Source organism: Bombyx mandarina, chromosome 05 (assembly GCF_030267445.1).
Source record: "Bombyx mandarina strain Sakado chromosome 05, ASM3026744v2".
In the NCBI taxonomy this organism is placed as follows: Eukaryota; Metazoa; Arthropoda; class Insecta; order Lepidoptera; family Bombycidae; genus Bombyx; species Bombyx mandarina.
This window is the reverse complement of record NC_143212.1, coordinates 11,921,981-11,942,252: the sequence shown is the minus strand read 5'-3', so window position 1 is coordinate 11,942,252 and position 20,272 is coordinate 11,921,981. Positions and strand designations below refer to the sequence as shown.

Genomic DNA, 20,272 nt, shown 5'->3' with positions numbered 1-20,272 from the left:
ACAAGCACTGATTTATTTATCTATATATTAATACGTGAAGCAAAAACTTTGTATCCCTTTTTACGAAAATTGCGCGGACGGAGGAGTATGAAATTTTCCACACTTATAGAGAATATAGAGAAGTGTACAATGCCAATATTTTTTTTAAATAATGCATAAAAGATACATTAAATCAATAAAGAAAACATTACACACACTACATACCATGTGTTTGACGCACACACGCATGCATACTATATCAAGCTTTTGTTCTTGACGTCTGTTGTCAAATTGAGAATAGATTAAATATTGTTTGTCTTTGTTAATATTTTTTATAGTGTAGTCTTGGCGAAATTTGTGATTATAGAAGTATAAAATACAATCACAATAGTGTTCCAGCTTACAATTCCAATTAATTATAGTCGAATTTCGACTACTGCGGGACCTCTAGTTAATTTAAATTCGTGTATTTAGACGCGTAGTTTAGACGCATACTCGTAGTTACTTGAATATGAGCGACTATAGTCGAATATTAATTTTCTTAGATTATTAACTTCAAATTTTGATGTGATGACATAAACTTCCATTAATCGAATGGTATTAAGAAGCAAGGTAATATGGATATGGAGTCACTCGTATTGTCAACGAATTGTTTTGTTTTGTTGTTCTTCCACAAGAGACAATAATACTTGATATCGTATCTAACAAGACGCTCTTTCTGAATCGTTTGGATGAGGCTCTTGTATTGTCACCAAAAACCTGGCTTCCGTTCCGGTATCCAAGTTGCAAAGTCTGCTGCGGTAGTATTCTTTCCATTAAGACCTAAATTAAAGTAAAATATATACGGAAACCAGTCTGTCTTGAATGTAACTGTTATATTGTATCCTCCGACGCCTTTAATCTCTGGCACTATCAGACGATTAGGCAATTTGAGTTTGGCACAAACTATAGTGCAGTCAATTCCTGCAGATAACTGAAACAGTAAGTAAGATTTTTTTAATACTAAGTACATGTTATTATCCGCAACATGCTTCGTCAGATTACAGAAATAAAGTAAGTAAGATACTGCATCTTACTGTTCAGTTTTGATACTGTAAGAATTTATAATATTCGCGTGAGAGGTCCTACCGCCAGTAAAATACAGTAATTCTAAACTAGTTTCAGATAGTTTTTATTCAAACTTACTTTTAAAATAACGTTGAGCTTAGCCGGCGGATCCGCTTTAACTTCAAAGTTTTCTGAATAAAAGAAAGATGTTGATCTTTGTTGTCTTTTTACAGTTTTGAAGCAGTAGTCTCCAACTACATAAGTTCGAGATTTCCAGCCTGCTTTCATTTTTCTTCTCTTTCTGAGATAACCACTGTGGATTCCCATACCTGCAAAGAATGCGTATCAATAACAATGTAAACAATTCATGTATGTACCACTTGCAGGTTAAACGATATCATACATTAAAAACGGACAAGCCGTTATTTCAGTTGTCAGTAAAACTAAAGATATAAAATACAATCTAGAAGAGAACAATCTAAAATTTACAAAAACTACTAACTTGAACCTCCTTCGACCAACATGAAATTCTGCGAATATGGTTTCGGCAGCTTGTTGGCGGTGACGACATTTACAATCCAGTTATTATATGGATAAACATCTATGTACAGCGGGGGCTCACTAATTAGCTTCCTGCGCATAGACCTTCTCGTGCAGGGCGCACCGCCAGCAGCGACACCGATTAGTTCGAAGCCACCGTCCACATTTTGACTCACGATGGGAGCACCAGGTCTTACGCCACAGCCAGAGCTACACAGAACGTGTGTGACTCCCTCACTGCCAAGCCTCTGTCAGCCGAGTAGATTTACATATGTGAATAAATAATCTCAATTGATAATTAATTAAACATATTACTAAGCGGACATCCCGAAGTGTCAGTCGAATACTTCTAATAAATAGTCTGAATCACTAGATACGTAGTTAAAATATCTAAAAGGTTGCAATTTCGGTTCAGTTTTATATTAATGTACAGCTTCCACGTATTTTTTTAAAGAGGATATCTTTTTGGAACGAAGTTCTTTACGGCAGGCTTGGAGGAGATAGGGATTTTGCTGCGCGACCGAACTGAAAAAAATGTGATAGTAAAACCGTAAGAAAAAGTCCGTGGAATAAAACCGTTAAATGAGACGTGCGCAGGTGCGACAGTCCTATACACAAGCGAGTAGTGTATAATACTTTTCTCTTTCTCTTTCTTTTTGCAAATTGTGTCGATTCTACATTAGCCGACGGAACTTCGTTCCTACCTGGTGTCCCACGACACCACATCTTTTTTTAAGAGATATACTTCGGGTGGCAGTTCTACAAATACCGCACGTTCCTCCGGCGCCGATATCGCGTAAAAGATTCTACCCACGGGCAATAAACAACACATAGTCTACTTGCTCTTTTATTTTATGAAATTAATACCAGAACCGCTAAGCGAAGCGAAGTTTCGAGGTGACTACATTTAGTAACTCACCGATTTACTCCGATGCCTACGACATTCTTTATGAGTATACATTTTCAAAGTTTTCTTTCCCATTCTTTCTGTATCAAAATCTCTTGGAACGGCTGCAAAAATAAATCAGGAAGCATGTACAAAATTAGATTGGAGATTTTCTAACACATTGATTAATTATACTTACTGCTTATGTAGTCGATCATAAATACTGCTTTATTTCGTTTTTTTCTTGTCCTTTCTTCCAGAGAGGGTAGGCAAATTGGTACCATGTACTCTATAAAAGATAAATAACTTAAAAAAAAACGCATTTCGGTGATAATTTTTAAAATTTAACCGAAATTATGAATATGGTAATAGATCTATTCCGTGGGTAATTATGTCTATCTGGCGAGCGTGAGATTTCTAATGTAACAATCCTTATCAATACGAGCTAATACGAATATTTGTAAGTGATTAATAATATAATTTTTGTAAAGATTGAGGAGATTAAGGAATTTAAACTTAACTGGCACTATGCCGTGTGGCATATCTAGTACACAAATTATATTAAGCACGATGGCTAAGGTAGACTTGGAATGGCCCTATACTGTTCTTCGATCGCAACAAAAAGTATTCAGTTTTTTTGCGCTAGACATACGATAAGCTGTTATCATAAATAACTTATTCTCGCCCAGCGAGTGACATTTAAGAATGCAAAAAGCTACTTACGAGACTTCAAGGGACGCAGTAACTTAACAAGAGCTAAGCTGTTCCCGACACCGAACCTGAAAGTTAATCTTTGATCATTAACCGACATAGGCATACATTCTATGGTGGATACTTCGAAATTAAATGTTTAAAATGTGGTCAAGGGATTTAACATTTTATTTTCAGTAGAAAAAAATGCATTATCGTTATAAACGTGGTGATATCTATGTTCTACCATAATCGATTAAAACTATGTGGGCCATCAGCTCACCCATTTAAAGCAAAGTTAAAAACAAAAACAATTTTATAATTAGCTTATCGTAAAACAACCGTGTTGAATGTAACAGCTATATCGTTTATTAAAATAAACAAACAGAGCAGAGGTCATTATCCTAATTTTGTGCGAAAGACTAGTTTTTTTATATTATTCAGACCGACGTGTTACGTTAATATAACTATAACTTCTTCTAGCTTCATTTACATATATTTCTCATTGAAACGAAACAAAATAGGATTTATTTGTCTGCGTGTGACTTAAAACAGTCGGAAGGTTGTTGTGTGTGATAAAATATTATATTGTACTAATAGTTGATCACCGTGTCCTGTGAAACCTGCTTGCTCAAGTTTAATAAGACGTAAAATAAAAATTTATCTTTCCGCGGCCGGTTTAAGCCGTTGTTGTTTTATTGCTTTCTTTAAATATAAATTTAACGAAAATTACTTCGTGTTACTATGAATGACAACAGTAAATTTATTCATTATTAAGGCGTATATATTTTTATGATAATTATGTAATTAATATTTATAACGGATTTGATAGAAGCGTTTCTGGCCATATACGTGGTACGTGAGTCCGCACGGGTCGGTACCACCACCCCGCCTATTTCTGCGGTAATGCAGTAATGCGTTTCGTCTTGAAGGGCGGGCAGCCGTTAACAATACTGAGACCTTAGAACTTATATCTCAAGGTGGGTGGTGCATTTACGTTGTAGATGTCTATGGGTCCAAGTAACAACCCCAGGTGGGCTGTGAGCTTGTCCACCCATCTAAGCAATAAAAAAAAACGTATAAGCCTGTTGCATGTTTTGATATCATAGTTACATATCGAGGGACATTAGATAGGTCATCGAAACAAGTTGTAGCGGAGGACTTCCTTCACCGCTTCAAATTGTCCGACGATATTAGGGAACTCCTTAGAGCTAAGAACGCCTCGATACGCGCCTACGACAGGTATCCTACCGCGGAAAATCGTATTCGAATGCGTGCCCTACAACGCGACGTAAAGTCTCGCATCGCCGAAGTCCGAGATGCCAGATGGTCTGATTTCTTAGAAGGACTCGCGCCCTCCCAAAGGTCTTACTACCGCTTAGCTCGTACTCTCAAATCGGATACGGTAGTAACTATGCCCCCCCTCGTAGGCCCCTCAGGCCGACTCGCGGCGTTCGATGATGATGAAAAAGCAGAGCTGCTGGCCGATACATTGCAAACCCAGTGCACGCCCAGCACTCAATCCGTGGACCCTGTTCATGTAGAATTAGTAGACAGCGAGGTAGAACGCAGAGCCTCCTTGCCACCCTCGGATGCGTTACCACCCGTCACCCCGATAGAAGTTAAAGACTTGATCAAAGACCTACGTCCTCGCAAGGCTCCCGGTTCCGACGGTATATCTAACCGCGTTATTAAACTTCTACCCGTCCAACTCATCGTGATGTTGGCATCTATTTTCAATGCCGCTATGGCGAACTGTATCTTTCCCGCGGTGTGGAAAGAAGCGGACGTTATCGGCATACATAAACCCGGTAAACCAAAAAATCATCCGACGAGCTACCGCCCGATTAGCCTCCTCATGTCTCTAGGCAAACTGTATGAGCGTCTGCTCTACAAACGCCTCAGAGACTTCGTCTCATCCAAGGGCATTCTCATCGATGAACAATTCGGATTCCGTACAAATCACTCATGCGTTCAACAGGTGCACCGCCTCACGGAGCACATTCTTGTGGGGCTTAATCGACCAAAACCGTTATACACGGGAGCTCTCTTCTTCGACGTCGCAAAAGCGTTCGACAAAGTCTGGCACAATGGTTTGATTTTCAAACTATTCAACATGGGCGTGCCGGATAGTCTCGTGCTCATCATACGGGACTTCTTGTCGAACCGCTCTTTTCGATATCGAGTCGAGGGAACCCGCTCCTCCCCACGACCTCTCACAGCTGGAGTCCCGCAAGGCTCTGTCCTCTCACCCCTCCTATTTAGCTTATTCGTCAACGATATTCCCCGGTCGCCGCCGACCCATTTAGCTTTATTCGCCGACGACACGACTGTTTACTATTCTAGTAGAAATAAGTCCCTAATCGCGAAGAAGCTTCAGAGCGCAGCCCTAGCCCTAGGACAGTGGTTCCGAAATTGGCGCATAGACATCAACCCAGCGAAAAGTACTGCGGTGCTATTTCAGAGGGGAAGCTCCACACGGATTTCCTCCCGGATTAGGAGGAGGAATCTCACACCCCCGATTACTCTCTTTAGACAACCCATACCCTGGGCCAGGAAGGTCAAGTACCTGGGCGTTACCCTGGATGCATCGATGACATTCCGCCCGCATATAAAATCAGTCCGTGACCGTGCCGCGTTTATTCTCGGTAGACTCTACCCCATGATCTGTAAGCGGAGTAAAATGTCCCTTCGGAACAAGGTGACACTTTACAAAACTTGCATAAGGCCCGTCATGACTTACGCGAGTGTGGTGTTCGCTCACGCGGCCCGCACACAAATAGACACCCTCCAATCCCTACAATCCCGCTTTTGCAGGTTAGCTGTCGGGGCTCCGTGGTTCGTGAGGAACGTTGACCTACACGACGACCTGGGCCTCGAATCAATTCGGAAATACATGAAGTCAGCGTCGGAACGATACTTCGATAAGGCTATGCGTCACGATAATCGCCTTATCGTTGCCGCCGCTGACTACTCCCCGAATCCTGATCATGCAGGAGCTAGTCACCGTCGACGCCCTAGACACGTCCTTACGGATCCATCAGATCCAATAACCTTTGCATTAGATGCCTTCAGCTCTAATACTAGGGGCAGGCTTAGGGACCCCGGTAACCGTACTCGTCGAACTCGACAAAGAGGTCGACGTGCAACCTAACCCATGCATCAGCCCGCTGAGTTTCTCGCCGGATCTTCTCAGCGGGTGGCGATTCCGATCCGGTAGTAGATTCTTTCGCGAAACAATTGCTCTTGAGTTGTTAGGTCTCCTTCGGAGGCGCTCGGGCAGTTGTTAGCAAATCCCACCCCTCTTGGCTGAGCCTTTGCTCGCCCACCTGTCCTGGTGAAACTGGAAAGGCCTTCGGGCCACCAGTAAAGTTTCAATCATAAAAAAAAAAAAAAAAAAAAAACATATCGAGGGGGAAACGCTTTTTAGTTTGAGCGACATTTTTGCAACTTGACAGGAGAGCCATTTAAAGTTTAAAATTTGGAATAAAATATCATAGCAAAGCACTGAAAGTGGATCCGAAATGACATGTTGTGGGCGAAGTCGGCTTAGCGTTGCCCCGTTGCCTAGGTCGGATGTCTAATTGAATATGCAATTTCGAAAAGGGCACATGTCGCATATTTTGTCAAATACGTTTTTTCATATACATGTAGTTTTGAGGCTTACCTACACCCATTTTATAATAATTCCAGTAATTTTCAATTGCTAATTAACACTAAAATATATCTCAAAAGTTAATATTTTAAATTTTACGCTGCTTTAGAAAATAATCAGTTTTTTTTTTCATTTCCTGAACATTTTACATTTTCAGAGATGTGCCCTTTTCGAAATTGCATACAATTACATAGAGATAGCCATGATAAGAAAGCCTATCTGTATTATCTATGTAGTTTCATTCAAATTTACTTCCCGCTTCTTATATCGTTACTGTTATTTGATTTTGAATTAAGTAATAAGCTAATTTATTGTTGTACTTGCCTAGAGTACTCAGGATGTGGAGTAATATCTGAGATGGGCATTTCCATGTATGCGCGCGGACACTTCTCCGCCATTTTCGTTTGCATATACGTCAGATCGCATTCATTTTCTTCACGCTCATAATCTCCAAAAATGATATTACCACTAAAAAATGTAAGAAAATATTTACGTTACTGTCCGGTGTGGATGACAATACAAAAGAATTGGGATTTCAACCGCCAGGTTTCAAGGTGAGTTATTTTTTGTTGCATCGACGTGTAGACAAGCTTACGGCCCGCAGGTATTAAATGGTTACCGCAGCCCATAGACAACACATAAATACCACCCTACCTACCTTAAAACAAAGTCTGAGCTTTCGTAGTATAATATGTCAGCTGCTCCACCCCTATACGAATACATTATTGCTTCGTGGCAGGAATAAGCAGATAAGTGTTACTAACATAGTAAAAGCATACTCTCAAAATGGACCGCAAGCTGAATCTATAAACAAAACTTTCAGGTTCCTAGGTTGAACGGAAAGTGTCTCAAAAATCATTGCAAAAAATGACGGCTTTTTGTTTCGTTTTTCATTATTAAATTTTTTCGGTCTATCCCTTCAGCCGCAAGCAACAAGTGCGATAAGGAAATTCGTTCCAAAAAATCTGTTCGGTTTCCGCATAAGAATCATCAGTAGGGTGCCCAGTAAATAATATAGAACTCCAACAATAAATTTCTATGAACAGTATTCGTTTTACCAGTGTAGGCAAATAGAAAAAACAAAGAACATACTTTAGTTTTACAGATACGTGTTTTTTTTATTAGCGCGCGACCGGAACTAATCGTCCAATTGTTTTTATTTAAATATGTAAATACTTAAATATATACTTTGTTAGACGGAATATTTATATTTCTCATCAGCTTGTTGCTAACGCGTGGCATTCAGAGTTTACGAGTTCACGTAATTTTATGCTAAGCTTTGATTACTCGTAGAAGGAGGTACATTATTACATTTTAAAGTCACAGTGGCTTAAATGATAAGACGCCCGGTACAATCGAATCCGAGTAATGCGACTGTACCGGTGTTCGAAGCCCGCAGGCAGGTACAAAAAAATCAAATGAAATACGTACTTAAAAATTGTCACGAATAACTTCTACGATGAAGATATAACATCGTGTAATAAAAATCACACCCGCAAAAATTATAACTTGTGTAATTACTAGTGGTAGAACATCTTGTGAGCCCGCTCGGGTAGGCTACCACCGCCCTGCCTGTTTCTGCTGTGAAGCAGTAATTTCGGTTTGAAGGATGGGACCGCCGTTGTACTGTCAAAACTGAGACTTAGAAATCATGTCTTTAAATGAGCGGCGGCATTAACGTGATTGACGTCTATGGGCTTCGGTGACCACTTAACGCCAGGGGGACCGTGAACTCATCCATTCAATGTAGCAATAAAAAATAAAATAAAAAGTTCTTTTTAGCTTCGAAAGTTACATAGCTTCGTAAATAGAGTTAACAACGCATAAGAGAGCATAATACACTTCACACATTTTATACATGTATTTTTATGTTACCAAAAAAAAATCGTGTTACTCCATTTTATTTAGGACGAGAGGCGAGAGAAATTTCGACGCGAACACGTTTGTTAATAATTTATAATTTGCTAAAAACTACCGACAAATACCGAGCACAAAAGACTTTCATGGATATATGTAGTTTCAAGGCGTCATTTCAGTCACTTATTAATTTAGTTTGCATTGTGAAATCTTACAGTTTATAGTTCTTGGGTAAATGAAGTAAATCCGTGGCTGTTCCAACAACAAATTGACTATGCACGAGGACCACTCTGGGGGCTATACTGTGATGTGGCAAGCCTGTTGTCACTGTCAAAAAATTTAAATCGATTTAAACTCACACCTAAATACTAAGATACATTTTTCCACATATTATAATACGGGGATAGTCTTCGCAGTAGAGTATTCTTTATAAATTATATTAGAATTATTTCTCTTTCGGTAATAACATCCTGAAACGTTGAAGAGAACATTGCTCAAACAACTATTAAAGGCGCTTGATAACTTTAAATTTTTATATGCAAAATGACAGATAAAAAAATGATTTTATTTTAAAAAAGCGTGGGATGCATGGTATAAATAATTATTAATATTTTATGAACAGATATGAGTAGAAGGGTTAATTTGATAATATCCTGAAAAGCACCCCACGCTTTTTTTACAATAAAATCATTTTTTCTTACACTATTTTTAATTCAAATTTATTAAAATTTGTTTTCTATTTTTTAGTTGGATTTTCTATAAAAGTATATTTTGTTAGTTTTTTTTTTTAAATTATTATTTATTTTTCTTTTTTTAGTTGAATTTCAACTTTTTAATTTTTATTTTTATTTTGAATTATCATCGGTCCTTAATAAGTATACCAAATTTCGAGTTAATCCGATGTTTTGAAGGGGAACAAAATCATGTTCAAAGATTCCGTTACAAACATCCATGCATACGTCTGAAGCTATTAAAAGCGTATTAATGACAGCTCACCTGTCAACTAAACCAGCTATCAAAATGTGTTTTAATTGCCCATATTAATGCATTAAAATTGAAGCATCAATTGCGTCTATATTGCACTACGTAAACTTCAATTCAATCCGACGCATCGTAAGATTGTCTGGCGGCAGAAATAGGAACTAGGGTTAAAAAGGCACAGTCGGCAAAACAGGAGAAAAAGATCAAACTAATAGCTTAATGGGTAAGTTTTGTTTATTTCCAGGGACACGAAAGTTACTTATGGTCTTTTTAATTTTTCTGCAGGTATTAACGTTCTTACCATGTAAATATTGCACAAACGCCAGCCAAGTAAATGTGTGCTCCTTTAAAATGCCGTCAGCTGGCTTCAGTGTGAAATCGTCATGACATATTGAAAAATCCCTTATGTTCGATGAAACTAGACGAACCGAAGCTATCACAAAATTAATAGCAGTACATTAGATTGGTTACCCACTGATTTACGATTGTAATTCAATAAATTAACGTTATTTTTATTTATTGCATTTATAGGCAGACGAGCATACGGCCCTCCTAATGGTGAGTGGTTACCGTCACTCATGGACGCATCTCAATTCAATGCCTACCATAACAATGCAGCAGGGGAAGATGAGCTCTCGGCCCACCCAGTGTTAAGTGGTTACTAGAGCCCGTAGACATCGACGTGAAACCACTATCCACCCAGAGACGTAAGGTCAAGGTATTGTAAATACTTGAATGCCCGTACAGTCTTACAATATTCGGTCACCAGTATAATATGAAAATTTTAATGTTTCCTAAATCAAACCCCAAAAAAAATCAAGTCGGATTATAGTTTTTTACTCATCATAAGTTTGATATATTTTTAAATAATAAGCTAATTAGTTGCTTATGCCTCGTACACTCAGACATCCGTGACCACAAAAACTGTGCGGTATTTGGAACTTCGCAAATAATAAAATGACAATAAAAACGCGATATTAAACCGTAAAAGTTTATTTAGTATACTTTACTTTAATTATTTAATATACTTTAATATACCCGCGAAAATCGAAGAAGATACTATGGTTGCTTGTATTACAAATTGGAGTAAAACACGAACTTACTCACCAATGACAGAAAATATTATGTTATAATTCATGTTGAACGTACGCGATGACTAGTTAGTATTTCGTTCGTATCTTTACCAATGCATTGTTGGATGGTTTGTCACTCATCTTGCACGAGGATGTTATTTGTAAACAAAATCTGGAATGCGTAAATGCGTTTTACAAATTTGTGTCATGTCTTTGCTTAAGCTAATAATCTTATTGTTACTGTTTTCGATTGGAAGTGGTTATACTTTCCGACGTAGGTAGTGTTGAAATTACCCATGCATTTGGGCTTAAAACACCTTTTGCATCCAGTTGAATTAGTAGTAGTAACGGGATCAGGAATAATTTGGGAGGTTATTGTAGATCCTTTCTTTCAGCTTAGGCCTTCGGCGCCTAGGGGGCACGCGTGGTATGTGGGGCTTGACGGTGTATTGAATCCTTTTTTACTTGTTGTGACCATAGCAATTATGATTTACAATAGGATTTTAGAAGGAACAGCAGCGTTTCATATTCCAAACACTTCACCTACCCCTAGAATCGAAATAAATCTACCTTCGTTATATTGGAAGCAAATATGTCAGTAATGCCGAATCACTTCTATTATAAGGACACTTTAGGTGGCACTGTTGTATAGAATGATATTCACAGATCTTGATATTGCATTTACGCTTTGGAACCGCATATACTACAGTAATAAAATAATAACAAAAATACATTATTTTAGATAACCAACTATGATAAAACTCTCAACAAGAAACCACTAATATTGGATAGAAGAAAAAGAACATGAAACGTGAAAATGAAATGATCAAGACATTTTGAAAATTAAGTATACGTCAAGAAAGTTCAAAATTAACAAATCATAAATATTCTGTAAAACACCTACTTTTAAAGCAACTTTTTATTTACAAAATCCAAACATAATTAAAAGTACGAACAGATGCCTTCTTAAGTTAAAATATTCCTACTGAAGATGGCTCAACCTCGGTATGAGCACCGTTAACCAAACTGCATGTCTTGACAATTCTAATGAGACGAGAAATATTATGTTGTTAAAGAATCCCTTTGACTAAATCTAGTTAAATCTGATGGATCAGTAAGTACTTGTAAAATGTTTTACGTATATATATATATAAAAGGCGAGAAAGAAAAATATATAAATATAAAAATATAGAACCAAATGGTGTAGAATGATCCGGAATAAACTCTTGTTGCGAGGAGGTATTCATGACCCTCAGTATTGAGGAAACCGAAGCAAGAAGAAGAAGGAACTGGAAAGACGGGGCATTAATGAAACACGTAGCAAGTTTAAAATTAAAATATTTATCTTACAAAATCAGTGGGTGGTAAAATTCAAACAGAAATGTAACAGGCATGTTTAGTTTCTTATTTAAATAAAACTCATGCATCTCGATCTTTTGTACTGTGTTCATCATTAGGACGTAGGCTTGTCCCTGACAATAATACAGCGGGAGGCGACTTCTGCGAAACAGATATTTTCTAGCCACGTACGCCTTCATTACAATACATTGTAACGCGAATCGCTGGGAATGTTTATTGACTAATAACTGAAACAAAATTAAATATAGAATTTTAAAGTTTTTCGATCAAGAAACTGGTTTTTATTTCAACTTAAGTTGAACAAAAAATTTAAATTAAATTACGGTCTAGTCTCTATTTATTTATTCCTCAATTCGAAGTTTCGAATACAAAATGTCAAAAACAATTCAATTTTACTGGTGGACCTCTTGTGAGTCCGCACGGGTAGGTACCACCACCCCGCCTATTTCTGCCGTGAAGCAGTAATGCGTTTCGGTTTGAAGGGTGGGGTAGCCATTGTAACTGTACTTGAGACCTTAGAACTTATATCTCAAGGGTGGCGCATTTACGTTGTAGATGTCTATGGGCTCCAGTAACCCTTAACACCAGGTGGGCTGTGAGCTCGTCCACTCAAACAAGCAATAAAAAACAAAAATACAAAAAAAAAGTCTTTTAATTTTAAAAAAAACACGAAACGTTATTGTCTCGACGTTTAAATGGATTAAAAAATATTATAACTCACGTATAAGTAATCTGCCTGACTGTCTTTCCAAGTTTTAAGAGTTATATTCGCTGTTTTGTGAAGGAATCTCTTAGTGTAAGTGATGTCTCCCGGACACCAACCGAATTTATAAGTACTGTGTAGGTACTCTGAAAGACAAAGCAATTTCTTATCGTGACTCTTTAATCGTTTTACAATATCCGATATATCGTCAACTTTACTTGGTCGTTACTCGTTTACACATTAATTGAATAAAAAAATAATTCACAATTAATGTGATCACGCGAAATATACGAAAGATTGATTCCCCAAGATTTTTTTAGAGAGCACGCATTTATGTTTCATCTCTGGTTTACATTTTCGTTCTATTCGGTTATTTGGAAACTTGTACAATTTCGAGTTAGAATTTTGAAAATAACCAGACGCTAAACACCTTTAACAAAGACAATGTCCCTGAGTGGGAACCGAGGCCAGACCCTGTTGTGATTAGGCAGTCTAGACGGCATCATACCAATATACATATATATGAACGTAATTGTTATAATGTCTACACCAAAATGATCTTTATGGAATCGCAGTGTTAGTGGTTTTAATGGTGGTAGGACCTCTTATGAGTCCGCACGGGTAGGTACCACCACTCTACCTATTTCTGCCGTGAAGCAGTAATGCGTTTCGGCTTGAAGGGTGGGGCAGCCATTGTAACTATATTGAGATCTTAGAACTTACATCTCAAGGTGGGTGACGTATTTACGTTGTAAATGTATATTCCAGTTCAGTATAGTCCAGGGTTCCAGTAACCGCTTAACATCAGGTGGGCTGTGAACTCGTCCACCCATCAACGCAATAAAAAATAAATAAATAAAATAACGACTAAGATGACGCTTTTGGTTAATGTCGACTAGTATCAACAACGCATAAAATTAATTTGGCACAACTATTTGTGATCTTGTTTAAATACGCACGAATATGTTTCCTTACTTCTAGGTAAATTTTCATCAGGTATAACCGCCTTTTCTTTGGTGTCTTTAGATTTTCTTTCATCGAGACCGGTATAAGAACTCCGCATTGCGTACGATGCCTGATTTGCAGGAACAGCCCTCCATGAGACGGAATTGTTGACTTTTTAAAAGGTTGAAATGAAAATTATCAAAATTATTACACTTGTCTTCTAAAACAATGACGTTTATAAAATCTGCGTTTCTATTGAGAATGTGTTGAATATTGTTTGCAATGTACAAAACATAAAAAAAAACAGGGCTTGCAGTCGGTGAACACATTTTGTGTTGTCGTTAAACTAAAGACATATATTTTGTGGTTTGACCTTTGAACTTCTTACTGGTGGTAAAACACTGTATTGTGTGCCTACACGGCGCAATGCCTATTTCTACTGCGAAGTAGACATTCTTTTCGGTTTCAAGGATGGAACAGTACAATTGCTACTTTAATCGCATATCTAAGATGGCTGGCAACATTCACGTTACCATGTCCTTGGCTTGGGTTACTGGAGGCATAGTGCAGGTACTGGCCGGCCTATGGACCATCGTGTGTGTTGCACTATCTTGCAAGACGCGATCGTACGGTATCGATAAGAGGGAACCCGCTCTTTCCCACGTCAAATCTTGGCCGGAGTCCCACAAGGCTCGACCCGATCCTTTTAGCGTGTACAGGGCGAAAAACAAGAAGATAAAACAGGCAGACGTAAAAGCTAGTAAGTACCCTTTAGGCGGAATTCGGATGACCAACAGTTAGGGTGCTATGACCGCTAGTTCAGCACTCCGTGGGGGCTTACTTAATTAGTAAGTACCTAGTTTCAAAATTTGAAAAAAATAAACTTACCGATTAAAGACAAAAAAATAAATGTTAAATACATTTTTAATTTGTGTTTCTTAACTAAAAATTTTGTTTTCAAATGAAGTAATGTTTTTTTTTTTATTATATAATTCAATCGCACTTTATATTTGACTTTGTTTCTTGAAAGTTGTGACAGTCTAATGTTTAATTTATGAATTGAATTGACTTAATCTTTGTTTAGAATTCGGTATCCTGTATTTTCGTTGTGGCTATTTACAGTGAAACAACAAACACTCGAAAATTAATTTATTGGAAGCATTAATTATATTTATAATTTATTGATTAAAAATTAGCAAAAACTAAAATAATTCAAATATAAAAATTAGATAATTTTTGTTTATTAACATAATATTAGTTTTAGAAACTAATAAATATATGACATGTTTATTTTTAAAGATATAAAAAGGATCTTGGAAGTTTTATAAAGTAGAATAATTGTACAGCTTAAAAAGGATTAGAATTTTAACAACAATTTGTCGGTCATTTGCTTACATACTACAAGTTTGTTATATATAGGTACTATTAAAAACTTGAAGATAGAAATTTCAATAAACATAATGAAAGTACAGTTCGTTTTAAATTACTAGAAATCTCGCATTTTCATAATAATATTTTAATAACTTCATTTTAATGTGATTTAAATACTATAAGATATTAAGTCACGCTTAGACTTGTGATACTGTTTCTAGTATTACCTCGGCTCGCTGGTGATTTGACTAGTGCGACCCACATTTTTCTAGTAACTGGATCACAAATAATAAAGTAGATAAATAAAACAAAACCTTGCAATGTAGAAGTCAAACAAAACAAATAAGACCAAAGTAAATTTTTCGAGAATGATAAGATGCCAAATACCCATGTCAAACCCAACAAGAAAAATAAAAATACTGATAATCTCAATTGGGCTCCTACAAGGTCCATGTCCATATTCTTCGTGCCTTCATCAGAGTTTCTCGATATAGCGTGAAGTACTAGTATAAAAAGGATAACGTTTATAATCAGTATTACACCAACGGGCATTATAATACCAAATATTAAAGCAAAGCCTTGAGGATAGCAAATCTCTCTAGTTTGGGACGGAGCAGGTATGTAATTTGATGGGTCGATAATGAGTGTTATTGCAACCGGTATTATTGGCACACCCCAACCAGCTATACTTATTTTTATCATGAACGTTGGAGATCTGCGTATACCTAGCACTCTGACATAACGCACGAACTGAAGAACAGCCGCAATTAGCATCCACAAGAAACTACTAAGAATAGAGTAATGTAGTATAGCACCCAATACAGTACAAACAGTTCTATAATCTTCGTCAACGAAATGTTCCTCGTTTTCTGTAATAAATATCGTGTTATCCAAATCATAAACTACCATGAAAAGCAATGGAAAAGCGATAGAAGTCGACAGCTGTAAAAGTACCTTCGTACCAGGTTTTTTACGCCAATTACCGAAAATTAGGGCCGTGATCCAAATACCGGCTATGCCTCCTAACGAAAGGAAGCAACCAATCAAAGTGATAATGTTTAATGCCCTTTTGTGAATTTTATTATTACTAGGAAAATTGTAGTCTGAAATATGAAGAAGTTGACCGAAATGTGTAAGATGATAGCATTCACAAACAGTTAATTTATCTTCAGACCTTATTAAGTAGCATCCTTCATTTTTCCACGCCCCAGGATTATTATTGAAAGGTCCGTGTGGCTTAAAATCCCAGTATCCACAAAATTTGTTCGAACTGCTTTCATTGAATTCTCTGAATATAAGGGGTACCGGGTATTCTAAGTTTGAAATAAATCCTGGTATAGTGACACCTACAATGCGGCTATTTATGGCATGTTCTTTGAAGTTTACTTCCGGAAATACAGCGTCAGTATGAAATAAGCTCAGGATAATGTTGATGTCTTTCTTATTGGTATAATTTTGAACGCTTCCATTAGAATTAGGTATCAAAGTATTTATTACGTTTTCAGGTACCCAAGTAGCGACTTCCAGGTTTTCAATGGATTGCACGTAGTCTAGTGTAGTGTTTTTATAAAGCGGTATAATTTTCATGTCATTAAAAGAATCTGACTCTGTGTTTTTAGAAAGAGCTATTCCAGTTATGTTATTCAGTTCTGGGAACGATATTTGTACTAAAAAATTCGGCTTTACAGCAATTTGATAGTTTTCGTTTTCTAAATTGTTCCGATGTAATGTCAGATTGTTGTACGCAATATTTTCAATAATATAATTTACCGAACTTAATATAACATTAGTAGAATTGAGTGTTTGTGCTAAGCGTAAGTACTCACAATCCAATGTCATCATTCTATCCATCGCCCAGACTATATTTTCAATATTTCCCATATCGATAAAGATTTCTTGTTCATGAGAAATTTGTAAAACTTGTCGTAGTGACATGGATAGATAGTATATATCTGCTGGTATTATGATATCTGTGTCGTTCAGAACAAAATTTAGCCCATCCGTAATAAAACGAGAAGTATAATTGGGTTCCTGTCCCTTTAAAAAGTTGTATAAAAATTGTGTTGTTGTAGAAGGTTTGTATGCTGTATCGCATATCCCATCAATACTACCCCAATTGCTTCCATACAAATAAGATCCAAGACAGCGCCGCTTAACTGGTAAGCCATTGCTCTGCAAACAAAACTGTTTTGGTGCTGAAATTTGACCTATTGATGTCAAATCCCAATCAAGCATTATGGTGTCACTGGAGGTGGTCGGTAGACAATACAACGAACTCGATATGTTCAACACTGTTAAGTTATGTTGGGGCAAATGCAAATTAGCTTGATTTTTTATAAAATTCAGTTTTTCTATTATGTTTAGTCCGTAGTCTTCGTGAGTATCTTCAAGGACTACGTGAATATGAAATAACATTAAAATGCTATTTTTATTATATCCTAAAATATCCATTAGTAGTACTTTGTTTGCATTAAATATAGTAGTCAGTAACAGAATTACACTATTCAGTTCAGTTTCGTCTTCAATTTCATTTATTATTAAGTATTCAACAGTAACGGAAAATACGTGAACATCATTGCCTCTTGGATTAACGACAATTTTGTTCGTGGAAAGCAATGTGAAATTTGTTGTGTGCCCTTCGCACCAATACTGAGCAGATCTATCTGTGACTAGATTTATTACATAAATTACTTTTTCTACTGCACTACCGTTAATTACTTTGTTAGAAGCTATAGATTCAGAAATTATTTGTTTTGATTGAAATAAATCAAGTTCACGTACATTTATGACACCCACAAATCCATTGGCATCGGAAAAACACTGAACACCTTTATCGGTCTTATTATATTTCCATAAACCTGAAGGATAATATATAGTGAGGTAAAGATTGTTATCGACTGTATTATATTCAAACATCAACTCTGTTTCTAAATAAACAACTTGAGTTTCACATGCCATACAAGACAGGTGCCGTGATTTATTCATTAATCCTAAAGTTCCGGCATTATCTATTATACCTTCTAAATTATGTTCTTCTAAGTCTCCCAAGAAAGTATTATTTTTGCTAGCCATATAGTCACTGGTAACTTTTAACCAGCACCAAATTTCGTTTGGTAATTTAGAAAGTTCTGCAATTTTTTTAAACATGAATCTACTCAAAGCGTTCAATGAAGAAACGTTCATTGGATTTTTACATTTAGCGGTTATGAATTCGTCAAAAGTCCAACCATTTATCGAATCTGAGCTTTCAATTCCGAAGCAAGTGCCGTTGTCAAGTTGAAATCTAAGTGCATAATATCCGTCAGGACATTTAGACGGATGATAAAATTCGTTAATATAGAAACACAAACTGGGGTAAATGTTACTACAGGTTTCTGTGATGATCACTCGCTGTTGGACATCAAGTAAGAGGCAATTTTTTAAAAATATCGTCCTGTAACGCAAGTAGCTGTTAGACTTCACACGTCGACCCCAGTTTGGACCTGGGATGTTCCAAACAGCTGGATTAAAAAGTTTGTGTCTTTTTCCGGGTAGCCAAAAATATCTGGATATATTCATTGAAACCAGGGACTGCAGTAAAGAATTTAATTCGAGCTCTGATAAATCTGAGATGACCGATGCCGCTCCACTACTAAAGCAAGGATATTCCCATTGTGATGGTCGGCCAATTTGATAACAATAGTCATTGTTCTTTTCTGATATTTTGTGAAATCCAGGAGGACAAGAAAATACATCAAAATTCTTTACGACCTTGAGACAAGGTTCGACAGCTTCTAATGGCGGCTTCCAAACGTTATCTGTACAGTTTCTTGTGATTAGATTTTGGTTTCGGTAGCATTGCGGATCAGATTCTATATGATTAGCCCAAGAACTTTGTTTCCATTTGACGCTAATTCCACTATGCGAAATTTCTTCAGGACAGTCCTGTAACCCGTCACTTTACTTAGGAATTCACATAGTAAAAATCAATTGAGAGATAATTAAAAATTCAATTACCTGTACAGTAGTCATAAATGTCCATCCTAAAATCAGTATTATGAAAACAAAGTTCATTATCTACACGAAATATAGGAAATAATGCAACAAAACAAGCTCCAGCATCAATCACGATTCGTATCCGACTGTGATTGGAAAAAAACTTTTACTGAATATTATAGGCTTACGTGTGTTGAACGCATTTAACCCTACAGAGTGTTGGAAAGCTTATAATTAAAACATGGTTTTGTTAGATAGGCCACAATTTTTTAGGTATACTTAGGGCATCATCTAATTTAATTTGTGGTTCAAGAATTGCACTCATGTTTGTCGTAATGATTATCAACTTCAATGTCTTTACTATCTTTCTTAACTCAAAAAAATTAGTACCTACTAGAATTATTATTTTTAATTTATACCAATTAAATAAATAAATAAAAACATCCAGTTGATTACTTGTAATGATAATTGAAGAAAAGTCTAAGGAAACATGAGTATCGATAGTTTAATAATGTTGAAAGAATGTTGACGTTTTTATAACAATATATAGCTAGCAATGTTTAATATCAATTTGTACGTCAATGTGCACACAATTTTATTGTGAATCACCAACTTCTTATAAAAACTGAGAAAATACAACATCACATTTCAGTCTTACTTGATTCGGATGGCAAAATTCAACGACAAAAAACCCTGAGAAAATTAAGCCACCTCTTTTTAAAATGAAGTTTTTAATTCAAATCACATTATTTTTTCATTTAGGTACAAAATCTACTTTGTAACGTTTCATTGAAAATAGCTTACATTATATTTTATACTTTCTATTTTCATTGTTTTCATTCCAGCAAGCTATAGTTTTTGTTGGCAATTCTTTACTTCAATATCGGATCTAGTGCTGACAAGCTCTGAAAAAGAACAAAGTAAGTTGAATGTATAATTGTATTATTGTGTGTAACTAAAAAAAGTGTTTTTATGTTGGTTTGATGTAGCGTCGATTAGGGTATTTGGAAGTATGCAGTTGGCGCCAGGAACACTTGCACTCGACCCGTCTCCTTGCCTCTGCCTGCCTCGGTTGAGTTCTGTCTCCTCACAGTCTCATTTCATCCATTTAGCAATTGAAATTTTAATCAGATCGACTCCAATATACCATGTCTGCCGTCCCGAACGTATTGACAATTAATCAGGTCAGGCAATTAAAGTCGAAAAATACG

The 20,272-nt window shown here is 36.5% G+C and overlaps 2 protein-coding genes across 2 annotated transcripts; both read right to left on the bottom strand.

The window, feature by feature from the left end:
- Positions 1–436: 436 nt before the first annotated feature.
- Positions 437–10,773, bottom strand: LOC114251357 (uncharacterized). The gene is made up of 10 exons (XM_028185581.2): positions 10,743–10,773; positions 9,937–10,068; positions 8,870–8,981; positions 7,122–7,265; positions 3,176–3,231; positions 2,652–2,741; positions 2,486–2,577; positions 1,529–1,814; positions 1,165–1,355; positions 437–952 (listed from the first exon to the last, which is right to left on the bottom strand). The coding sequence occupies exons 1-10, from the start codon at positions 10,771–10,773 to the stop codon at positions 728–730; spliced, it is 1,359 nt and encodes a 452-aa protein (XP_028041382.2). The 3' UTR covers positions 437–727.
- Positions 10,774–15,192: 4,419 nt separating this feature from the next.
- Positions 15,193–19,139, bottom strand: LOC114251374 (uncharacterized). Its single transcript, XM_028185604.2, has 2 exons — positions 19,083–19,139; positions 15,193–19,010 (listed from the first exon to the last, which is right to left on the bottom strand). Exons 1-2 carry the CDS (start codon positions 19,137–19,139, stop codon positions 15,273–15,275), a joined length of 3,795 nt encoding a protein of 1,264 aa, XP_028041405.2. The 3' UTR covers positions 15,193–15,272.
- Between the last annotated feature and the right edge of the window lie 1,133 nt (positions 19,140–20,272).

Coding starts and splice junctions, on each gene's coding strand:
- LOC114251357 (XM_028185581.2), bottom strand. CDS start 10,773: ATGAATTATAACATAATATTTTCTGTCATTG. Junction 3,232..7,121: donor CCACATCCTGAGTACTCTAG/GCAAGTACAACA, acceptor ATTAACTTTCAG/GTTCGGTGTCGGGAACAGCT. Junction 1,356..1,528: donor GTTGGTCGAAGGAGGTTCAA/GTTAGTAGTTTT, acceptor CATTCTTTGCAG/GTATGGGAATCCACAGTGGT.
- LOC114251374 (XM_028185604.2), bottom strand. CDS start 19,139: ATGAACTTTGTTTTCATAATACTGATTTTAGGATGGACATTTATGACT. Junction 19,011..19,082: donor CATTTATGACTACTGTACAG/GTAATTGAATTT, acceptor GACGGGTTACAG/GACTGTCCTGAAGAAATTTC.